Genomic DNA, 24,103 nt, shown 5'->3' with positions numbered 1-24,103 from the left:
AGCCTGGTTGGATTCAACCCTAGTTCCCCCTATAAAGAGAGGATGGTCTTCAATTTGTATACGATTTGCAGGTATATATAGTTACAAAATAATGTTTTATATACTATTTTTTCTAGGTGGAGGTCATATTACATTCAGGGTCATCTTCCTTTTTCGGTAGATCGACAGCAATATGAAAACCTCCTCATGATGAGTATGTTGTCTGGCTCAGCCCAATTTCCATAGGTATTATTAATAATTCAGAAAAAGGCAGCTAATCTTTTGCTGTCTAAAAATCTGAAAAGATTGAGTGGCCCTACTGTTTGCAGCGATGATTAATTTCTTGGCTTCTATTACAAAGTCTCTGGAATTATTCAAAAATGCAATACATATTCTATTCAATAAGTGGTAGTACTATGCCCTCTAATGACAGAGAAGGGAATACATCTGACATACATGACAAATTTTATTTAAAAATATCCTTTGCTTAGCAAAATGAAGTTTTCCCAGGATACATAGTCACCAGTAATATACAGAATGGAGGGTGATAATTATATTTAGCATACTGTTTATGGCCTTAAAGTGTTAGCATTGCATGGACACAAAGAGCAGTATTAGTAGGGATAGAACATATTTGGATGATAGCAACTTCCATCATCTAAATAACAATGGGACATTTAAATCCTTGCTTTACAATTTGTTTAGACATCACCAAATTATTATTCCTATACAATTGTAAAACAGAATGGATATTTCCACAAAAATTGAAATGAACATAATCAAAATGCAGTTAAATGCACATCTAATTGATGCTGAATGACACCCAGAATCACCCATTCTGACTTTTCAGTTCTGACACATTGCAAATAACAAGTACATTCAAATATCACAAAAGCAATGAAGAGAACAACTCTGCATTAAAACAAGCAAACTGTCTGAATGAAACTTAAAAGTATCTTTAAAGAACCATTTTTAGATGTTTTCCAACATAATTAGCAGTGGGTTCTGCATTAAAATATGCATACATGAAGTACCACCATATGCTGTCAAGCACACTTTATTAGCTTCTAATGACAAAAAAATGCAAGAATTTTATGTTTCCAAAGATCAGCATAAGGTATTTTGTCAACACCAAGTCTTTTATAGGATGCCTGGTATTAGTAACTCTGCTTAATTTGTTGTTCTTTTTTTGTCAGATTCATTATATGTACTCATTGAATCATCCCCCTTCAAGGATCGCTGCCTTGTTGTGGCAAGGGGGCTTGCGTAGTTCAGTGAAGCTATGAGCTATGCCGTGCAGGGCCACCCAAGACGGACAGGTCATAGCTGAGAGCTCTGACAAAAGGTGATCCACTGGAGAAGGAAATGGCAAACCACTCCAGTATCTTTGCCATGAAAACTCTATGGACAGTTCCAATAGGCATAACGATATGACGCTGGAAGATGAGCCCCTCAGGTCGGAAGGTGTCCAATATGCTACTGGGGATGAGCAGACGGCTAGTACGAGTAGCGCCAGAATGAATGAAGCGGCTGGGCCAAAGCCGAAAGGACGCTCAGTTGTGGAAGTAACTGGTGGCGAAAAGACAGTCCGATGCTGTAAAGATTTTTATTCCATAGGAACCTGGAACGTCAGATCCATGAATCAAGGCAAGCTGGACGTGGTTAAACAAGAAATGACAAGACTGAACATCGACATTTTAGGAATTAGTGAACTAAAATGGACAGGAATGGGTGAATTTAATTCAGATGACCATCAGGTATACTACTGTGGACAAGAATCTCGCAGAAGAAATGGAGTAGCCTTCATAATCAATAAGCGAGTAGGAAAAGCAGTCTTGGGATACAATCCCCAAAATGACAGAATGATCTCAGTTCGAATCCAAGGCAAACCATTCAACATCACAGTGATCCAGGTCTACGCCCCAACCACTGCTGCTGAAGAGGATGAAGTTGATCAGTTCTATGAAGCCCTACAACACCTTCTAGAAGCAACGCCCAAAAATGATGTGCTTATCATCATGGGGGATTGGAATGCTAAAGTAGGAAGCCAAAAGATAACCGGGATAACAGGCAAGTTTGGCCTTGGAGTACAAAATGAAGCAGGGCACAGGCTGGTAGAATTTTGTCAAGAGAATACAATGGTCATAGCAAACACTCTTTTCCAGCAACCCAAGAGACGACTCTACACATGGACATCACCAGACGGTCAACACAGAAATCAGATTGACTATGTGCTCTGCAGCCAAAGATGGAAAAGTTCTATCCAGTCAATAAAAACAAGACCAGGAGCTGATTGTGGTTCAGATCATGAGCTTCTTGTTGCAAAATTTAGGCTTAAATTGAAGAAAGTAGGGAAAAGCACTAGGCCACTCAGGTATGAACTAAATCATATCCCCGACGAATACACAGTGGAGGTGACAAATAGATTTAAGGAATTAGATCTGATAGACAGAGTGCCTGAAGAACTATGGATGGAGGTTCGCAACATTGTACAAGAGGTAGCAACTAAAACCATCCCAAAGAAAAAGAAATGCAAGAAATCAAAATGGCTGTCTGAGGAAGCTTTACAAATAGCTAAGGAGAGAAGGGAAGTGAAAGGCAAGGGAGAAAGAGAAAGATACACCCAACTGAATGCAGAATTCCAGAGAAAAGCTAGAAGAGATAAGAATGCCTTCTTAAATGAACAGTGCAAACAAATAGAAGAAAACAATAGAATCGGGAGGACCAGAGATCTTTTCAAGAAAATTGGAGATATGAAGAGAACGTTTCATGCAAAGATGGGTATGATAAGGGACCAAAATGGTAGGGACCTCACAGAAGCAGAAGAGATTAAACAAAGGTGGCAAAATTATACAGAAGAACTATACAAGAGCGAGCTTAACATCCCTGATGACCACAAAGGGGTAGTGACTGACCTGGAGCCAGACATCCTGGAATGTGAAGTCAAATGGGCCTTAGGAAGTCTGAGTAACAATAAAGCTAGTGGTGGTGACAGCATTCCAGTTGAACTATTCAAAATCTTAAAGGACGATGCAGTAAAAGTGCTACACTCAATATGCCAGCAAATTTGGAAAACTCAACAATGGCCACAGGATTGGAAAAGGTCAGTTTACATTCCAATCCCAAAGAAGGGCAATGCCAAAGAATGTTCAAACTACCGCACCATTGCACTAATTTCTCATGCTAGCAAAGTTATGCTCAAAATCCTACAAGCTAGGCTCCAGCAATATGTGGACCGAGAACTTCCAGAAGTACAGGCAGGATTTCGAAGAGGCAGAGGAACTAGAGATCAAATTGCCAACATACGCTGGATCATGGAGAAAGCTAGGGAGTACCAGAAGAATGTCTACTTCTGCTTCATTGACTATGCTAAAGCCTTTGATTGTGTGAAACACAACAAATTGTGGCAAGTTCTTAAAGAGATGGGAATACCAGAGCATCTTATTTGTCTCTTGAGAAATTTATATGCAGGTCAAGAAGCAACAGTGAGAACTGAACATGGAATCACTGACTGGTTCAAAATTGAGAAAGGAGTTCGGCAAGGCTGTATACTGTCGCCTTGCCTATTTAACTTGTATGCAGAGCACATCATGAGAAATGCGGGATTAGAGGAGTCACAAATTGGGATCAAGGTTGCAGGGAGAAATATCAACAACCTCAGATATGCAGATGATACCACTCTAATGGCAGAAAGTGAAGAGGAACTAAAGAGCCTGTTGATGCAGGTGAAGGAGGAGAGTGCAAAAGTTGGCTTGAAACTCAACATCAAGAAAACAAAGATCATGGCATCCGGCCCTCTCAATTCCTGGCAAATAGAAGGGGAAGAAATGGAGATAGTGACAGATTTTATTTTCCTGGGCTCCAAGATCACTGCAGATGGGGACTGCAGCAAAGAAATTAAAAGACGCTTGCTCCTGGGGAGGAAAGCTATGGCAAATCTAGACAGCATCCTAAAAAGCAGAGACATCACCCTGCCAACAAAAGTGCGTTTAGTCAAGGCTATGGTCTTCCCAGTTGCAATGTATGGCTGCGAAAGTTGGACCATAAGGAAGGCCGAGCGTCAAAGAATTGAGGCTTTTGAACTCTGGTGCTGGAGAAGACTCTTGCGAGTCCCTTGGACTGCAAGGCGAACAAACCGGTCAGTCCTAGAGGAGATCAGCCCTGACTGCTCTTTAGAAGGCCAGATCCTGAAGATGAAACTCAAATATTTTGGCCACCTCATGAGAAGGAAGGACTCCCTGGAGAAGAGCCTAATGCTGGGAGCAATCGAGGGCAAAAGAAGAAGGGGACGACAGAGAATGAGGTGGCTGGATGGAGTCACTGAAGCAGTAGGTGCAAACTTAAATGGACTCCAGGGAATGGTAGAGGACAGGAAGGCCTGGAGGATCATTGTCCATGGGGTCGCGATTGGTCGGACACGACTTCGCACATAACAACAACAACAACAACTCATTGAATCATATAATATTAAGACTCTGTCTTCTACAAGATTTATTTCTGGTAGCTAGACTTCCCTCTAGACTTGGCATGGATTTATTTACTACATCAAAATGTAATCATGTGTTGCTTAAATAAATCATGTATCTCAAGATTTATCTTGTTAATTTCATAAGGGAGGCATATTTCTAAGTAATGTGGCCCTTGTGGCTATAACTGATATTTACCATATGGAAACTCCCCACATTTTCCCCCATGACATGCAAAATGCCAGTTACTGTCATATGGGGCACATTCATGAAAAATATTCATATTACAAAAGTGACCTTGCAACAACTTTGTCCAAAGGATATGTGTAGGAGATCCCTAACAGCCAGCCCAAAGGCACGCTTAAATGGGTGAACCAGCTGCTTTCTCAATGTTTGTTTCCTTCTTAATTAGAACTAATAATCTTGCTTGGAGCTCTTGCCTGACTGACTTGGGATCTTATGTGAGCAAGATTTACTTGCATGCATATGGTTGTTATTTTCCCAGCAATATAAATAATTGCTTAATTGTTGGCTGTGTGTTTAAAAAATGGAATTTCTTCAAAGGCAGTCAATCTCTCAATCCCACTGCCAGGAGGCAACATCAGGGGAAGGCCTCAGCCTCTATGCCTTGTTGTGGGCAGTTCAGAAGAAAACAGGGTTGCACTTACCTGTAACTGTTGTTCATCGAGTGGTGTTCTGTGCAGTCACACATGGGTTCTGCGAGGATCGCAGGCCTGCTACGGAGAAATAACTAGCCAGCTCAAAAGCAAAAAAGTCTCCCAAGAGTGCTCACCCCTCCCCTCACAGAGTGACTTTCCTGCCCAAAGTAACGTGATGTGGGAGGAGTTAGCACTCTCCCCTCAGTCCTTTCCCCTTGCCGTTTGGCAGGTCCTTCAATACGTAGCAGCCCAGCGATGAACAACAGTTACAGGTAAGTGCAACCCTGTTTTCATCTTCGTGTGTTCTGTGCAGTCCCACATGTGAGATTAGCAAGATCACTCACCGTGGAGATGGGGTGGGCTATGAGCGGAGTATTGATCTTAACACCGCTTTTCCCACCTCTGAGTCTCTTCCAGAGTCCACGTCCAGAGAGTAATGCCGGATGAAGGTGACAGGCGTAGACCAGGTAGCCGCTTTGCAAATGTCCTGCAACGAAAGCTGCAAAGGCTGCCGATGACGCTTGCACTCTAGTTGAATGTGCTGTAAGACCCAGAGGGCAGTCTAAACCAGAGTTTCTATATGCTTGAGAGATCGCCTTCACAATCCAGCGAGATATAGTCTGAGCAGATGTTGCCTTGCGCTTTTTCGCACCTTGGAAGCAGACAAAGAATTCCTTATCTTGTTTAAACTCTCTTGTTCTGTCCAAATAAAATAGTATGGACCTACGGACATCTAATGTGTGCATTTGTTTTGCAGAGAGGGAGCAGGAATCAGGAACATGCCCCAAGTTTGTGGCCCACTCAGTGAACTTGATCCACTTATTAAAATATGAGCGCCGAGTCGAGGGCTTACGAGCAGCTTCTAATATCTGTTTCACTTTAGCATTCCCTACATTCCCACCTTCCACGCTGTAAGGTAGAGGGGTTGGGGATTCGGGTGCAGGTGTTGCCCCCAGGTCAAGAGGTCCGGCTGGTTGGGGAAGTGTTTGAACCGCCCTTGCGCTAGTCGAAACAGGGACGGAAAGCACGTCTTCTGTGTCCAAAAAGGAGTGACACATATGCACTTGGTTGCTGTCTGAGCCTTGCCACCACCTTGCTTATCAATCCAAACGCTGGGAAGGCATAAAAAAGGGATCCCTTCCAAGATCGCAGGAAGGCGTCCCCTAGGGACCTTATTTCTGTGCCTCCTTGAGAGCAAAAAAGTGTGCACTTTGTGTTGTGGCTGCCTGCAAAGAGATCCATCATGGGATGCCCCCATTCCTGAAATATTGGGTCCAGGTATGCTGGATTGAGGGACCAATCTTGGAACAAATTCACATCCCTGCTGAGGGCGTCTGCCCACACATTCAAATCTCCTGCAATGTGTATTGCCGATAATGTTGTCTGATTGTCTATAGCCCAAGCCCAGATTCTCATTGCCTCTTGTCACAGTCTCGTGGACTTGGTACCTCCCTGCTTTCTTATATGGAACACAGCTGCCACATTGTCTGAAGCTACCATGACATGTTTTTCTTGCGTCAAGTCTGCAAAGAAAAGGAGGGCATGTCTTATTGCACGTAATTCTAAAATGTTATTATGTAGGGATCTTTCCCTCACTGTCCACTGCCCTCTAACTGAATGATTTAAACAGTGAGCTTCCCATCCTGTGAGTGATGAATCTGTGTAGAGGAATAAATCCTCCTTTTGTATCCCCACCGGAATCCCTTTAGACAAATTGGCAGTCTTGGACCACCAAGACAAGAATCTGGTCACTGAACGTGGAAGAGAAAAACGTTTCCATCTGCTCACAATGTGGGGCTTGCAGACCCACAGAAACCAAAGTTGTAACGGTCTCATCCGCAATCTGGCGTGTGGTGTGACAGCCACCGTAGATGCCATGTGACCCAGTATAGTTTGTATTGTGTGCACCGACAGATGTCGAGTTTTGGATAGCTTAGATGCCAAGGCAGATATTCGGGTCACCCTGAGTGGCGGTAAGTAAACAATGCCCTTTTGGCCATCTAATAGGGCCCCAATAAACTCTAGGAAACATGATGGAACAAGGCTTGACTTTTCAAAGTTAACTCTAAAGCCTAATGATTGCAAGAGATGTAGTGCAATGTTCACAGAAGCAGAAAGCTCCGATGCCGATTGTCCCACTAGGAGCCCGTCATCCAGATACAGATAAATCTCAATAATGTTGTGTCTCAGATGTGCCACTACTACATTTGTCACTTTGGTAAAAACCCTGGGCATTGAGGCTAACCCTAACGGGAGAACCTTAAACTCATAATGGTTATTTCCACTACAAAACCTTAAATATCTTGTACAAGCTGCATGAATCGCAAAGTGCAAATATGCATCTTTTAAATCCACTTTTGCTAACCAAAGATCCCTTGATATCAGTGGAATCAATTCAGACAAAGAGAACATACGAAAATGCTTCACGTCAATGTACATATTCAGGTCTCTCAAATCTAAAATAGGTCTTTTTCCTCCATCTTTCTTGTCAATCAGAAAGTAATTGGAATAAAACCCTTGTGTTGCCGGTTCAGTACCCAAGCACACTACAGCACCTTTATCTATAAGTTGTTTCACTTCAGCCAGAATTTCTGGATTGCATGAATTCTGCTGAGTCGGTGGCAAGTTAAACTTTGGGGCATTCAAAAACTCCAAGTAATATCCATGCTTTATTATGGAAGAAACCCAACTGCTCTCAGAGATTGCATTCCAGACCTTTATGTGTTCTGACAAACCATTAAGGAGATGGTGAGCTCCCCCTCACTGGCAGTCTTCAAGCAAAGGTTGGATACACACTTTTCTTGGATGCTTTAGGATACTTAGAGCTGATCCTGCGTAGAGCAGGTGGTTGGACTAGATGGCCTGTATGGCCCCTTCCGACTCTATGATTCTATGATTAATAGTATCGGTATTAGGTGTTAGTCATTGGGACTGAGTCTGGCAACTCCCGTTGTCCCTATCAGATACAGCCTGACTATTACGTCCACCACCTCTTCTATGCCCCTACTGAAATCTGGGGGTGGAAGAATATAGTGGAGCCCGTGGTTCAGAATTCCTAAAAGGTCTACAGTTCTGGGATATGTAGAAGGGATGGTCCCAATGTTTTGGCTTTGCCTGCCCTGATGCAGAAGCCCCTGTACCTAGGGATTTCACCTGCAATTTACATTTCCTCATTTTTTCCAAAACTTTGTCAGTTTTGGAGCTGAACAGATCCTCCCCTTCAAAGGGGAGATCCTCTAAGGCAGATTTGATGTCTGAAGACAAGGTAGAGCTTCTAAGCCAAGAGTGTCTGTGCATTACTACCGCAGACCCCATAATTCTACCAAGACAGTCTACGGCATGCCAAGCTGTCTTAACCTGTTGTCTTGCCAGATCCCTTCCTTCCGTAAATAGGGCTTGAATGAAAGGTTTTTGGTCCTCAGGTAGAAAATTTAGAAAAGCCTCGAACTTTTCTCAGAGAACAGCCTGATATCTGCTCATTAAGGTCTGTAAATTTGCAACCCTAATGCTCATAGTTGAGGACGAATAAATTCTCCATCCAAAACCATCTATTCTTCTGCTCTGTCTATCTAATGGAGCAGAGTGTTGGTCAGGTTTTCCTTTCCCTGGCAAAATAGCCGAGAAAACCAAGGAGGCCTTCGGATGGCTAAACAAAAAATTACAGGCTTCCTCCTGCACTTTATACAAATGATCCATTGTCTTTGCAGCAGGAGGGGCCAAGGCAGGGAGTTGCCAGACCTGTTCTAATACCTCTGTCACCCCACTAATTAGTGGAAGGGCCACCCTCAGAGGAGTAGAGGAATTGCATCTAAGGGTCCCTAGACTTCTCCAAGTTCACCCTGTACTGTAAATCAACTCCCATCCAAATCAACTCCCGAGCATAAGGCTTGTTCTCATCAGAAGGAGAATGAGCCTCTCATTCCCCCACCACAGCAGAAGGGGAAGGTGGAAGTTCATAATCAGCCTCCTCAACAGCCTCAGATGCAGAGTCACTATATAAAGTTCTGTCATCTGATCTACACTGCCGAAGAGAGTCCACATACTTGACTCTGGCCGCCTTCGACACCGATAGTGACTGGGATCGGCGACGCTGTCAGTGATCCTCGGCATTGAGGGAGAGTGTCGATGACGAAGCCTTAAATGGAGATGGCAAACGTCAATGTCGAGGACATCGAGGATCGACGTCGACCCGAGGCAGTGGAGATTGGGAGCAGAGACACCATCAGCGATCCTCGTCGCCGAGCGAAAGTCTCGACGACGAAGCCCTTGTCGGAGACGGAGAACGTCGATGACGAGTATCGACGTCGACCATTGGCAAGTCCTTCCTTGATGTCGAAGTACTCTTGCCCCAACGTCGCCAGGAAGCTGGGACCAACATAGGGACCCAGCACTCGGTCGATGACTCCGATGATTCTCGACGTTGACGGTTTAGAGGTCGGACAGGCATGTCATCTTCCAACTCTCAATGCGATTTCTGCCTTCTCAAGGACGGCAGCGAGCATTCCCTAATGCTTGGCGTCGAGGGTCTCCTTTCGGCTGCCGACATCGAATGCCCTTCTCAGGCAGCAGATGGCGATCTGGAGCGCCTCCGAGACAACGACTTCGAGAGTCATTCAGCACCCATCTCAGGGCGTAACATGCCGCCGCCAATAATCGGCTCAGTCAACGACATTGAAGCAGCCGCCGGCAACAGATTAGCACGACCCCTAGTACTTGTCGACGGAGTCGGCTCTCTGCTCCTGGAGCGGCCTCTTGAACCCGACCTTGATTTCGGGGGAGAGGGAGAAGGGGAAATTACCCTTCTAGATTTTCTAGCGGCCACCACAGTAGAGGGGGGTTTCCTTGATGGTGCCTGTGCCTTCTTCTTCTTAACCTTCTTGGGAGGTTCAGAAGCAGCCCTCTCCTGAACTGTAGAAGTGGTAGAGGGAGCTCCTGAAGTAGAGGGAGCGGTCATTTCCACTGGTTTCAGGGATTTCTCCCACTTAAGTCTTCTCGCTCTTTCATCCCTCGTCTTGGGAGTGAGCTTCTTACATGAGGGACAGTTTGATGTAGAGTGTCCCTCACCCAAGCACAACAGACATAAAGAATGATTATCTGTCTGTGCCATCTTAGCACCACATTCCATGCACTTTTTAAAGAGTGCCATTGAAGAAAGGAATTTAAAAACTCCTTACTTACACATTTTTCTCGTCAGAGAAAGTTGTGAGGTAATCACAAGAGCTAGCTGACTAGCGTCCTTCTCCTGCAGCAGATAAATAACTGAGGGGAGAGTGCTAACTCCTCCCACATCACGTGACTTTGGGCGGGAAAGACTCTGTGAGGGGAGGGGTGAGCACTCTTGGGAGACTTTTTTGCTTTGAGCTGGCTAGTTATTTCTCCCTAGCAGGCCTGCGATCCTCGCAGAACCCATGCGGGACTGCCCAGAACACACGAAGATGAACTGCTTAGCTACTGTGTGAGATAGGATGCGGACTGGATGGATTAGTGATGTGATCCAGCAGGGATCTTATGCTCTTAACACAGTTCAGTATTTGGAAGTACTGCAACAAAAGGCATGGAAGGAGGCGAACCTAGGAACATGGACCCTGGAATCAGAATATGAAGATCTAGATCAGTGGTCCCCAACCTTTTTATCACCGGGGACCGGTCAACGCTTGACAATTTTACTGAGGCCCGGACGAGGGTAGTCTTTTACTGAGGGACGTCGCCGCCTGAGTCTCTGCTCCACTTGCTTTCCCCCCGTCCGCTGGGGGGTGCTGCCAGCAGCAGCTGCACAGTGCTACGCCAAGGGGGAGCCCCAGCCATGGCGGCTTCTGGAGAACACCAAAGGTGAGCCGGCGGCAGAGTGGCAGGGCAGCCCCCGAGGCAGCAGCCAGGAAGGAGGACGAAGAGGAGTCATGGACCGGTACCAACTGAGCTGTGGTCCGGCACCGGTCCCCCGACTGGGGGTTGGGGACCACTGATCTAGATTATGTTATGGATTTTTAGGTTTCACTTTAAGAATGAAATGGCTGTTAACAACAACAAGCCAAAAAACTATGCAATTTGTCACAGAACAAACTGCTTGTGCAAGCTTTCATCTTACATGAAAACCTGAAAGTCATGGTGGCTCTACCATGACTCCCGCTTCCAAGGGGAAAAAAAGTTCTATAAGAATGAGGAACACCTTACATTCATCTAAGTAGCTCTCAATATGATGTTTTAATGGCTAGCATGGTTTGAATGTGTTCTGATATACCAGGTTTTAAAGGCAACCTGTATGCCAAATGTAGGTTGCTATTATGAAAAATAAAAGATGCACAAAAATAATTCCATAACCTTGCATTAGATCTGACCAATACCTTCATTGGAGATCTTCCAGCAGGAGAAGGGGAAACTGAGGTTATATGTCGAGCCGGTGATGCTGGGAAAAAGATCAGTAATTCAGTTTAACAACATTTATAGGGAATTAAGAGTTAGCTTATATAGAAAACTGAATGTTGTAGTTATATGACATTGTTACAAACATTATATGAATGCTGTAGTCAATAAGAGTATTTAAAATTAACTCTGCAATGTGTTACATTAAAAGTTTGATATCAACGTGACAGATAGCACATTTCCTGTGAAAGAGAAGAATTCTGTGGCCATCCCTTCCTGCTGCCTTTCATTATTGGCCTTCATTCTCAGGGCCTTGGGGACTCAACGTGAAAATGGCATAAAACTGTTATAAATAAATTATTCCTGCTCCAATAATAATTTTTGTGCAAAAGAGGCAACTGGTGCAAAGGCTGGTATTAGGAGCTAGAAAAGAATTCTAAGTAACAGCCTAAGAGAGCTTGGAAATATGAGGCCAGTTATTAACTAAGCTAAAGATAACTAGTCTATCACTAGCTGATAACATAGGTTGGTAACCACTCATGTAACTCTTCCAGTATGAAGGACCTCTTCCTATAGCAGAGCTTCTGGAAGAAGCCAAAAAGGTATTAGAAGCAAGGAAAGGTTAGCTGTAAAAGACTAACATCCAGTCTCTGTTATTTACACAAGTTGATCTTTTTCTTTGTCTTAAAAGCCATTTTAAATGCAGATTTGCAATGACAATCCAAAAGACAAATCTGAGTTCAAATGTAACCTGCAGCAGTAACCTGCAGCAGTAACTGACCAGTAACTGACCATTGCTACTAGGATGCAAAGACTGAGATGTACACACATACCAGTTTGCATGGGTCGTGGTGGTACAGGAGGAGACATTAACTTTCCACACTCTGACACATTTCTGGCCTCTTTCCCACTATCCAGGCTCCAGCTGCTGGGAGTGCTGTTTACAGCTAGAAGAGAATGGAAACTGTGCATTAATATTTTCAGCTGCCAGGAGTTAACTTAAAATATATATATATATATATATATATATATATATATATATATATATATATATATATATATATATATATATATATATATATATATATATATATATATATATATATATATAGTCAACATTTGGGTATTTGGCATCACTACATCTTTAAATTCAGGCCACTAAATTTAACTCATCCAACAGGCTCTCTTTAGCCTCTAAAGTAAAAGGTAAAGGTAAAGTGCAAGCACCAAGTCATGTCTGACCCTTGGGGTGACGCCCTCTAGCATTTTCATTGCAGACTCAATACAGGGTGGTTTGCCAGTGCCTTCCCCAGTCATTACCGTTTACCCCCCAGCAAGCTGGGTACTCATTTTACCGACCTCGGAAGGATGGAAGGCTGAGTCAACCTTGAGCCGGCTGCTGGGATCGAACTCCCAGCCTTATGGGCAAAGCTTTCAGACGGCTGCCTTACCACTCTGCGCCACAAGAGGCTCTTCTAAAGTAATGGTTACCCTTTTTTCACTATTATGGTGGTCTTGGACTACTACTACCAACTGAATTTACCTAGGAACACAATGTTTCCTTTTTTAGCTTTGTTAGACTTTAACTCTTCTCTGCTGTATGGTTTCTTACCTACTGGGGCACAGTACTAACTGTGGCACTAGCGACATTTTCGTACATTAAAAGGTTTGTTATCTGGCACCTGATTATCCTGGATGTTCAATCAACCAACCACCCATAGAACAAGCTCTTCCCCCTTTACCATCATTCTGCCTCTACAGCTGGCTAGCTTAATGCCTCTAGCCATCACTGGTCTTCTGACAACTGTCATTATTCCTACTCATTCTGCCTCAAGCCGTTGGGAGTTGTCCTGCTTGTCTGGTCTAAAGGACAGGACTGTGACTTAGAGGAAAGGAGAAGGGCCCCACCCAGGTGTGAGGGTTGTCGCCATGGAATGGGGTCTGACTGCACACGGGTCAGAGTTGCAAGCCTAAGTATCCAGCCCATTTGATTAGCCTCCCCTCACTATGAGTGCCATATAACAAAGCCCTTAATGTATTTAACAGATATGATTTGTGCTTACCCTTCTCAGGACCAGACAAATTAGGATCACTTCGAGGCAAAGCGCCATCTCCAATATGATTGTACATAACCCTCTAGAAATTCAGAATAACATATTTTATGACAGAACTATCTATAATTATATAAATCATTAAACCTTAAAACTTTGAAATGAATTCTATTAAAAGAACACATATACCAGATGTGATTTATAGAGCTACCTTATGTTTTGTTTAGTTAAGATTTGAAACTACTGTTCTTAGCATAGGAGACAATAGCTATGAGGCAAAAAACAAGGACACTTTTATTTTAATTATACTTGCAGGAACACAATAGAATGCAATTCTGGTATAAGTAGGGCACACTTTGATTCACTATTCAAAAACCTGCTAATGCAATGTATTATTTTCTAAGCATTCAATGATGCCCAAGATTGCTAAGAAATATAGTAATGTTCACATTACAGCTGGATGACTTTTACTATACCCCTTTTGATAGCAGCTTGATATTGTACGAATACAATCATCATATAATTAAGGCTAACACCAAAGGTGAAATTTTTGAAGGAGATAAAACATAATTTTAAGTCAACTTTACACTAATGTTATATTAGTTCAAAATGCAACCCTCAGAACCTAATAGTGAGCCAAATGCAATTCTCTTATCTACTTCCAAAGTAAACAATTGATTTTGAAAAAGATGCAAAGCAAAATGTTCAAACAAACCTTGAGTTGTGTAATTAATAGAAGACCAAATAATAAACACAGAACATGATTAATAGATTCTGAAGGTGAAGTGATAAAGTTGAAAGGAGAAGTCTATTATTTGATTGCTGAAGCTAAACTGCATGTCTAGTCTACATTCTAAATAACAATGCCTCTGTCCAAAGCTGCCCTGGGGGGAGGGGTGGGAAGGGTAATAGTGGCAACATTTGCAAGAACAAAGCATTTTGTTGTAGTGAAAATGTTTGGGAACCAACCAAGGAATTGAAACCACTGATTTAAAAAGTGAAAACAAACATCTAATAAATATTGCCAGGTATCCAAGACAAACAATAAATGTATGACTGCAGCAAATCATGGAATACTTAAGATGAAAGAAAAGGAAAATAATTTGGTTAATATAAGAAAGCAGAGAGCAGATGGATGCACAGCTTTGTCACTAGCAAGAGACATGCAGCCATTTTAACTGGCAATGAAGTTTAAGCACAAGACAGGTCATGATAGCTCAGCCAGTGCCCACCTTCTCATAACACAAAACTGCCCAGCCTATGGCAACTTGGCCCAACAATGTAACATGTGAACTTATAAAATATGGGTGAAACTGAAACTGGTTGCATATGGACAACTGAATGATCAAAAGCAATGAATACTACCATACTGTCCCATGTTTACTGAATTCACTTATGACATAATTGGACATGTTCCAAAGTAAGATTTGGTATAGTTTTGTGATGGGAACCACAGCAAGAAAGCAGCACTAAAAGAATTGGATTGATTGAAAAGTATATTCCTGAGCAGGTAGCCTAAATATGAAGAAAAGTAGCCTGGTAGAACCATGCCCATGTCCTGCTCTCTAACTTTACATAATCTTCACAAAGTCTGCAATGTTTTGACTACAACCTTTAGATAATTCATCATATAACATTTATTTTTACTGTAAATTGCCATTTGATCTCAAAATATGGCAGGTAGAACTCTCCCTGAGTGCTGATGCTCTAAAGTACACAGTACAGGGAACTGATAATGGCTAACAATGTTTCATGCTGCAGTAAGCCATTTTTCTTGTGATTTTCCTCTGATGGAAATACAAAGTAACCCATCAAATAATGACTTTGCAATGGATGCTGTTCTACAACAGAGCCTTGTGACTTTACATGAGAAAAGTCTTCCTCTTTCCAAAGAACAGGACATTTAAGGAGTGAGAGAGAGAGAAATTAAACCACTGGAATCTTGACTGTCTTCATAATGTGTGCATGAGAAAAGTTTCTACTTACCCTGTCTGGGGCTATTGAGGAAGCTGACAGATTGGAAGATTTTCCTTCCAGGTAAGCCTCTGGGAGAGCAGACAGTGGACCTATGTGCTCCTCAGGCTCCCTTGATGAATCTCTGATGCAGTGCGGAATGGAGGCCTCATTCCACTTGGCAAAGCAAGAGTTTGCAGGCTGGGAGCAAAAATGGCATACATTCTGTCTTTGTGGCATGTTTTAAAGCCACTTAACATACAGAATATTTCACCTGGTCCTTCTTCTTCTCCTGTCCTGTCTGCTCCAGGTAATTTTAGGGAACTTGAGGCTGAATTCAGAGTTAATGTTTGCCTATTGTTTGTTGGCATGGGGTAACTATCAGGTATTATGGTAACTGGCAAGTAATGAGCTATGATAAATCACAATAGAAAACTAAAGAGAGTCTTAGTGAATATTTCTATCCAAGAAAATTACTTGCAAAGACCTAAAAGCTCAAGACTGGGGGAAAAGAGAACTATGGTCTATATCGAACTGGAAATAACTGAAGTTTTTCACTGGCCAAGTCAAAATTCTATGATTGTTGATAGCCCACTTAAGGCATCCAGGTTTCCCTACGTCTCTTTCACTGTTAGAATGACATAATGTAAAGATGAAATGGACTTAGAAGAATATTAAGAAATATTCTAAAGGTCAACGTACCTGATAAAAAGTATGTTTGTTAATTAGGAATTTCATATGTAAGTGAAAAGTGGTTGGTACACTGACATTATAAGAACTTCAGTTATACAGAACTCATGAACACAAAGAATGAATGCTTTTAGTTATCTTTCTTGTCCTGCCAAACTCTTTCAAAAAATGTCTTAAAGAACTTCCAAACTTAAGCTCTTACTTATCAGTAAAACACCTAACCATTATTATCTTGAAAAGAACTAGAGTACGATCAATCAGATCAAGTGCATCTTTACAAAAATAATAGAGAGAGGAAATGTATGAACTGGTAAGGAAATCAATAAAAATGTCTTCACTGTAATAGCTATTTGTAACAGGACCATTTTAGGAATTTCCTACCTGTGAAGGCTCAGAAGGATTAGGGTAAATGGCACTACATGGCCTCTCCCTTGGAGAGAGGCAAGAGTTCTCTCTGGAATGTTTAAGCTTGTCAGACAACAGAGGTGAGCCTAGAATACAAAAGAAACCTATCAAATCAGTAAGTGCAATTCTTCCAGCATTCTGTTTGATGGGACATTCTGAGGAGGGCATGTGGACAGCGACCTACAGTGACTGGTTTTTCACTGCAGAATCTTAAACAATGTGATCAAAAACCAATAGCATTAAAATAATTTGCAGTGAAATCCTATTCATGTTTATGTGGAAATAACTCCCACTGAGTTCAGTGGATCTTACTCCCAAGTAAGGAGGGGGGCACAGAATCACAGCTTTAGTGACCAGAAAGCTTCCAAAACTTTTTTTCATGTAGTGAAGCACTGACCTCTGGCACTGGATGGAGCAGAACTGGTCACATTAGGTGAAGCAGAATGAGTGGAGCTCAGGCTTGAGGTAGATGGACTTGGCTGGAAATATAAGAGCCACAAAGTTCTCAATATTGCCTGACTGATGATCAAATAAAAAATGTGTTCTTGTTTATAGTATGATATATTGTACCAAAAACTCAACATAAAGGGCTCTCCAGATTACTTGACTCATGAAAGCTGGACATTTGGAACAAGGCTACAGTAGGCAGATTATTGTATTCACTGTGGATTTCTCCAAATTCACTGGCTTTCCTTTTGGTCAACACAGATACCATGAATCAGCCCCGGTTGTTTTAAGGACAATAGCATGCATCCTACCACTATGCTCTGTAAGGTTTTAACTCTTCTTCCTGCCTAAGGAACCTTGTTTAAACCTGAATGTACAAAAGAATCCAAAATGTGGTAAGCCGTCAAAAGCAGAAAATGAATGTATTCATCAATTTAAAAATATTTCTGATGTTATCAATGAAAAGCTATTGATGGTCGATCAGCATCCTTCCTTTATTATCTTATCCCAAGCAGGAAAACAGTTGTCTTCTGCATTGTCCACTGTAATTAGGCCTGAAAGTGGATGTAGGCAAATCTGAAAGAAGCATGTAATTTGGTTCTGTGGAACAGCATGTCTCATGGCTGATCCCTTGAAAAGAAAATAATTTTAAAAATTACAGCTGGCTGAGCCTGGGTGTTTGTATTAACTAAACAGACCAATGTGGCTATACCAACTGAACAATAATTTTGTGCACAAGGAATTTTTTTCTTGTTGGATTCCCCCATAAAATGACAAATTCTTAAGTCTTGCAGAAGTAAAAGGCAAAGTTTTAAAAACTTTATTTGGAATTTATTTATTTGGCAATTTTTTATGTTGCTTTTCCAGGGAACATGCCTGAGGTGGCTTACAATTTAAGCATCACAAAAGTTGCTAAAACCCAGCATTCAAAAACACAGCAAGCATATAACAACATCAAGCATGGGGCTCCTTAAAATGGGTCTTAAACATTTCCTAAGATGAAAACATACTATAATATGATGTTACAAAATCAGTTCCTCAGTTAAAAGCCTAGGTAAACAAACATGTATTGGCTGAAGACTTAAAAAAAAAAAAAAGCAGTACAGGTGCCAGGCGGTCTTCAAAGGAAAGGGCACTCTATAGGTGAACTGCCACTACTGAAAAACTCCTCTCTAGTCGCTGCCTGCTTGTCCTCTGGAAGCAAGGCACTCAGTGCAAGACATGTGAAGAAAATCTTAACTAGCATGTTGGACCGGATGATAGGAGACAATATTTAAAGTATCTGGCCTTTAAAGGCAAAATCCAACACCTGCCCAGAAATAAACAGGAAGTCAATTTAGTTCTTTCAGCACTGGGCAAACGTACATGCATATCAGTGCACTGGAAAAATGCATCCTTTTCTTCTCTATGAATTCCATCTCGTAAGACCCTAGGGGCAAATCTCAGTCCAGAGCTGCTATATAGAGATTTAACACCTTTCCCTCAACCAACCACCTCTGATGCATACCCCACTATAGGCAATTGGTCTAATTACTGATAACTGTCCAGCCAGTCAAATGATCAGTCAAGTTGATGCTTAAAAACAAAAACATCCCATTCTAAATTCCACATAATCCTGGAAAACCTTTTCCTTGTTCTTTACTTTATGGTAGGAAAAGGTGCATCACCCCCCCCTCCCCACTCTGATTGGTCAAGCCTCCAGACCCTCTCAACTGAACTATACAAATCACAGAAGGAATGAAACAGAATCTGTCAGCATTCAGACATTTGAACACCCACACATTACTGTCCTCAGCAAGAGAGTGAACATGCCTAGGGTGGCTTGCAAGCATTGTTTTAGTCAGAAGCTGTATTTTATGTTTATGTACACTCTGTATCTATGCACACACACATTAATTCCCCACTCCCTTTTATCTGTCCATACTTAAAATAAAGCTAAAAGCTTTCCATTAGAACTTCCAGAGTTGAGTTAATTTGTTAAGTAATCCTTAATTTAATACTTAACTTAATACTTAAATTAAATTAAGTAATAATTTAAGTAATACGTAACAAATACTTAGGGATGAGCACAAACTCAAAATATCCAGTTTGGTTTGGGGTGGCCCCTGAACCAAATCAAGACAAAAGCCACTGAACCAAATCAATGAGTTTGGTTCCCCCAGGGAGAAAGAGAGGAATTGTCTGGGAACGGTTTTATGGCTGCCATAATGGGCAGACCTGGTCTGCTGTTAGGTTTAAATGGCTGGCAGCTATTTCACCAACCTATTTCACCTCCCCCTGCTTTGAAATCGGGAGGGGGAAGCAAAACTCACTGGAGAAATGGCTTTTAGGCATTTCTACCTAACAACAGGGTGGGTGCACCCACCAGTCCTTAGACTAAAATGGCTGGCAGCTATTTAAACCTAGCAGGTCTGCTGTGGACCTGCACTGCTCAGCTGAAAAGCCAAATCAAAATAGACAAATGTCTGGTTAATATTCAGGGAGGGTAACTTTCCCCAAACATTGTTTTGGGGGTTCTGAACCTGCTCAAGTTTGTGCTGAATTTTGGCTCAAGAGCCAATTCACGTCCATCCTTATTAAACGTCACACCATGTTCAAAGCTGTCTTAGACACAATCTACTCTACTACTGGTATGAGATGGCAGTGGACTGGAAACTCTTCAGGGAGAAAAGGAATTTTTAATCATAGACTGATCCATCTCTGAGGTCCAAATCACATGTATGCTCAGAGCTCTGTGTTTAGACCTCCCAGACAGGTTTTAAAAGTTAATGTTCCAGGTCTTATGGGGATGCACTTCAAATTCTGACCATGGGGATAAAGGGCTTAAGTCTATGCTCTCATCCTCACTTTATTGACCTTTGAGACCCATTATTTGTCCTAGTGGCAGGTAAAGAAAGTGTCTCAGGGAGAAAGGCTTAAGCCCCTTCGCCCCACAGTCCTGCATCCACATGCCTGAGACCTGCCTTTAAAAAGTCCTGGGAACTCCTAACATGAAACTCCCAGCACATCCCCAGTTTGGCCCCAAGACAGCATCTTCATTGGTAGCAGTTACTATTGAATAATGATCCAGACAAAGTTGCATAACATATAAAGCAATGTGGATGCTTCTGTCCCAATAAGGCACTTAAACAAAATAGTCTAAAAGATTAATATTATTGATTTTACTGTTCACTGATATATCATCCAACCCCAAATGCTAGAATGGAGGTGGGAAGGATATACAGAAACCAAATGACAAATATATATAAATTAACTGCTACTTAACATTTTGTGACACTTTCATATAATCAATGTGCTATAAAGGAACAGTCTTTTAAATTAGTACTATCCTGTTTTGGGAGCCTAAAACATGGGACTATACTTGATAAGGAATATTTTGTACCTGCATGTTGAAGACTTCATCAGAACTTTCAGACTGTCCAGTAATATTGCTGACCTCTGCAGATGCTTGTGAGGACAATGATGAGGATGAGTATCTGTTGACTGCAGGATAACTTAACGGACTATTGCAAGCAAATTAAAAAAAATAGCACTTATTCCAATGAATTTTATCATATAGCACTGTGAACAATCCCTATATACTTACAGACACACATATACACAAAAAGAGTTTATTATTTGTTTATTCGATTTATGGTCTGCCTTCCTCCTTGAAATCAAGGCAGAATTACATTATAGTACCTTATAAAAATCCCATTAAAAACCCCCGAACCTTTTAAAGCTACAGGCTCAAGATGGTAGAAAAGAAAAATCTTCTAGCCACCCCAGAACCACCCATCAAAGGGTTCATTGGATGGAATAACATAGCCTGAGTGGGGCCCATTGATCTTAACAGACTCGAACTCAAAAGAAGACCTGGCAGAAGAGCTCTGTTTTACAGGCCTTGTGGAACTTTGACAGCTCTGTCAGGGCCCTCAGCTCTCCCAGGAGCTCATTCCACCAGGTCAGAGCCAGGACCAAGAAGGCCCTGGCCTGGATCAAGGCCAGGCATATCTCTTTGGGGCCAGGAGCCACTAATAATTGTACTGTAAAAGGAAGGATTAGCTACTACCAACCCCTGCCATAAATAATTTTATTTTCTATTTCAGGTATTTCTGCTCCAACAGGGATGCCTAACTCACACCTTGAATAAATCTTTGTTGGTCTTAAACATGCCACTGGACTCTGATATTGTTATGCTATGTCAGACCAACGCAGCTACCCACTTGAATCTATACTTATGGAAGGCACCACATTTAGCTGCTTGGAATGGAACTCCATCAACCTTACAAAGAAACTTGCACAGGAATGTTCCACAATTGGGTGAAGACAGATGGGGCCAGCAACAAATGGTAAAGTGAAAGCGGTTTTATTTAACAGTTTTATTTCCTTAACAGTTTTATTTCTCCTATGTTTTTGTGAACTACAACTGAATCCGAGGGGACTGATTGGCTGTTTTAGCAAAGAATTAGCATATTGCTGTATTTGGATGTTGTGACACAGTTTACTAATTTAACAGGATTAACTTTTGCTTTATATTCCCACTGTCATGATGAAAGTTCATAGACTGAAGAAGAGTGCTTGCACTCGAAAGCTCACGCTTTGAATAAATCTTTGTTGGACTTAAAGGTGCTACTGGACTCCGATTTTGTTGTGTTAACCTTTCCCTGAAAACCACTACGGAAGGAATTCCAACAACTATCTTTGGTACCTCATTTCTACTTCTTTGATAGTTTATAACTGTCTGACTATTATAAGGACTGTACCATCTCATTAATGGGAAAGGATATCCAAAATATAAATAGGAAAGGTTTAGGTTATTTATTTAAACATTTATTGGCCACCTTTCTGCCTTACTGGAACTCAAGGCAGCTTACAATGTAAATATTAATTAAAAACAATAAAATAAATAAAAACCGCTAATTAAAGCCAATAATCTAAAACTGTCACTCACCTACGTCTAGGAATTACTCTGGCACCATCTGGACTCATAGAAACGGGTACTGAATTTCTAGGGACGCGGGGGCTTCCATTGGGAAAGTGAACTGGACTAGCTTGGATACATGCAGCAAATTCCTGGGAGAGAAAAGATCACAAGAGTTCAAAATCTAAAACAATGTTTTGTTATCACCGTTTAAACAGCATTTAAAACCCAAATTTTTATATATAGGTATATATATTCAGATTTTTAAAAGACGATAATGCAAAATATTGCTGAGGACCTACAGAAATGTAGTGTATCAAGAAAGCCTGAAGATGTCACTGTTTGCTGAACAGTAGAACTACACCCCGTGATTTCACATAGCAATGACACATTGGTACCAGTTTCACATACCTGTATTCCTAAACTTGATTTCATCACAAAGAACTGATCTACTAATTTTTTATGTAACGGTCTCATATCTTGAGGAACAAACTTCTCATGTACGGCTAAACCAAATTCCAGAATTTGAGCCTATACAGAAAAAGGGTGAAAGAAGGCAAGTTACTTAACTCATCTTCATAAATGTCTCTGCCATATGAAACCATTTGTAATTACATGTTTGGTTCCTAGCTAGATGTGCACATTGCAGGGGGAAAGAGACACACACACAATTTCCAATGATTCCATGGCAACCTGAAGCACACCCAAAAATGCTGCTCCTGGGGGTGTGGGACCCTCAGGACTAGCTGGGAGGGGGAAGATTACAGATTTCCCAACAAGGGGCAAGATCAGCAAAAATCTGTTATTATTCTCCACCCCATCCCACCCCACCCCATCCCACTGCGCCCACAGGAAGGATAAAAAGTCATCCAGCTTCTGTTTCTCCATTTTAAAGTCAAGAATGAATTATATAAATTTAAGACCATAATCCAACTAACCATGAAGGCACTGTATTCACACTTCTGACAATGGAACTGCGCAGTCTAAGTAGATAGATCATTATTCTATAGAGAACAATGTTTTTTTGCTTGCCAAAGCTAAATGTCAGCCCAATATACAATTTCTGAGCAGAGTGTTTACATGTAAGTTTAATGAACAATAGGGAAATTTGAAGGGATTTCTATTTTAAACAGATATATAATTTTAGAAATCCATATATTACAAAGAGCCAGAATAAATACCACACAATCTTCACAGCCTTAAAATTAATAACATTGGCTATATTCCCTTTACTCTGGGCTTTAGAATACTGAGAATACTTATTTTAGATTATTTGAAATATTATCTCCAACAGCGCATGAAGAAAAACTGAATGTGGACCAGGACTGGGAAGACCCAGGCTCTTTCTACTCCCTGAGCCATGAAGCAACATGAGTGGTAGTCTTTCCCACAGCCTAATATTACAGCAAGGATGAAAATGGAAGAGAAGAGAACCATGTATGCTGTCCTGAATTTCGTGTTGGAAAGTTGCAATAAAAATAAAGATCCACAGATATTAAAATATCACAGATATTGAATTCAGACACACAATGTAAGTTCTGCCTTCTGCCCACTTCAATTCAGGGTTGTATTTTAAAACAAAGTAAAATAATTAGAAAGACTTGGCTTGGTTGTTCATCCTAATCACTGCACAGTTCTGAATCTTAGTTCTACAAAGCCCATATCTCACTGAACACTTGTAATGTGAATTGTAAACCGTCCCGCGGGAGCGGTAGGAATAAAGCAGTAAGGCCTAGGTGGGAGGAGAAAGGAGCAGTGCGAGTACAGGATAAAAACTTCGCAGCTCCCAATTGGCCCCTCTGAATGTCAGTCCGGGGCCAAGGGGCCAATCCCAGACGTGCCAGCCCTGCTGGGGGGGAGGGGTGGCCAGAGCAGGCTTCAGCGAGGGGCTCGGAGCAGACCCGCTGTGTCCCAAACATGGTAGGCCTGCTCCAAGCCCCACGCTGAAGCCAGGAAGGAGGGGGGAAGGAGGGGGCAGGTGGGGCGGGCTCAAAGCAGCTTGGCTTGACGAGAAGACCGGGGGGAGTCTGGCTTTTCTTCAAGCAGCCAAAGGCTGAGGAGCTTCAGCTCTGCGGCGGAAACATGGCCTCAGCTGTTAATACCTCCGAGCCGGAGAACGGTGCCGGCGAATGCAGCGGCTGCAGAAAGCCAGATCAGCCAGTCAGAAGCAGCAGCAGCAGTAGGCAGAGC

The 24,103-nt window shown here is 41.9% G+C and overlaps 1 protein-coding gene and 1 long non-coding RNA gene across 6 annotated transcripts in view; one reads left to right on the top strand and one right to left on the bottom strand.

Annotated features, from left to right (window-relative positions):
- DOCK4 (dedicator of cytokinesis 4) overlaps window positions 1–24,103 on the bottom strand; it is a 320,430-nt gene that overhangs the window by 5,018 nt on the left and 291,309 nt on the right. For 2 of the 5 annotated variants that reach the window (XM_077338508.1, XM_077338509.1), the window contains 9 exons: window positions 22,325–22,444; window positions 21,944–22,065; window positions 20,393–20,513; window positions 16,961–17,042; window positions 16,540–16,649; window positions 15,502–15,669; window positions 13,528–13,600; window positions 12,298–12,411; window positions 11,446–11,507 (listed from right to left, as the gene is read on the bottom strand). In XM_077338508.1, coding sequence (XP_077194623.1) covers window positions 11,446–11,507; window positions 12,298–12,411; window positions 13,528–13,600; window positions 15,502–15,669; window positions 16,540–16,649; window positions 16,961–17,042; window positions 20,393–20,513; window positions 21,944–22,065; window positions 22,325–22,444 — 972 coding nt within the window. The remainder of the gene's footprint in view (window positions 1–11,445; window positions 11,508–12,297; window positions 12,412–13,527; window positions 13,601–15,501; window positions 15,670–16,539; window positions 16,650–16,960; window positions 17,043–20,392; window positions 20,514–21,943; window positions 22,066–22,324; window positions 22,445–24,103) is intronic. The other 3 variants (XM_077338510.1, XM_077338511.1, XM_077338512.1) reach the window with 2 other exon arrangements.
- LOC143837950 (uncharacterized) lies at window positions 5,324–23,595 on the top strand. The gene is made up of 3 exons (XR_013231148.1): window positions 5,324–5,376; window positions 21,099–21,341; window positions 23,208–23,595. It is a non-coding gene; the product is annotated as an uncharacterized LOC143837950 (long non-coding RNA).

The sequence above is a fragment of the Paroedura picta genome, chromosome 5, assembly GCF_049243985.1.
Source record: "Paroedura picta isolate Pp20150507F chromosome 5, Ppicta_v3.0, whole genome shotgun sequence".
Classification (NCBI taxonomy): domain Eukaryota; kingdom Metazoa; phylum Chordata; class Lepidosauria; order Squamata; family Gekkonidae; genus Paroedura; species Paroedura picta.
This window is presented reverse-complemented; position numbering and strand designations above follow the sequence as displayed.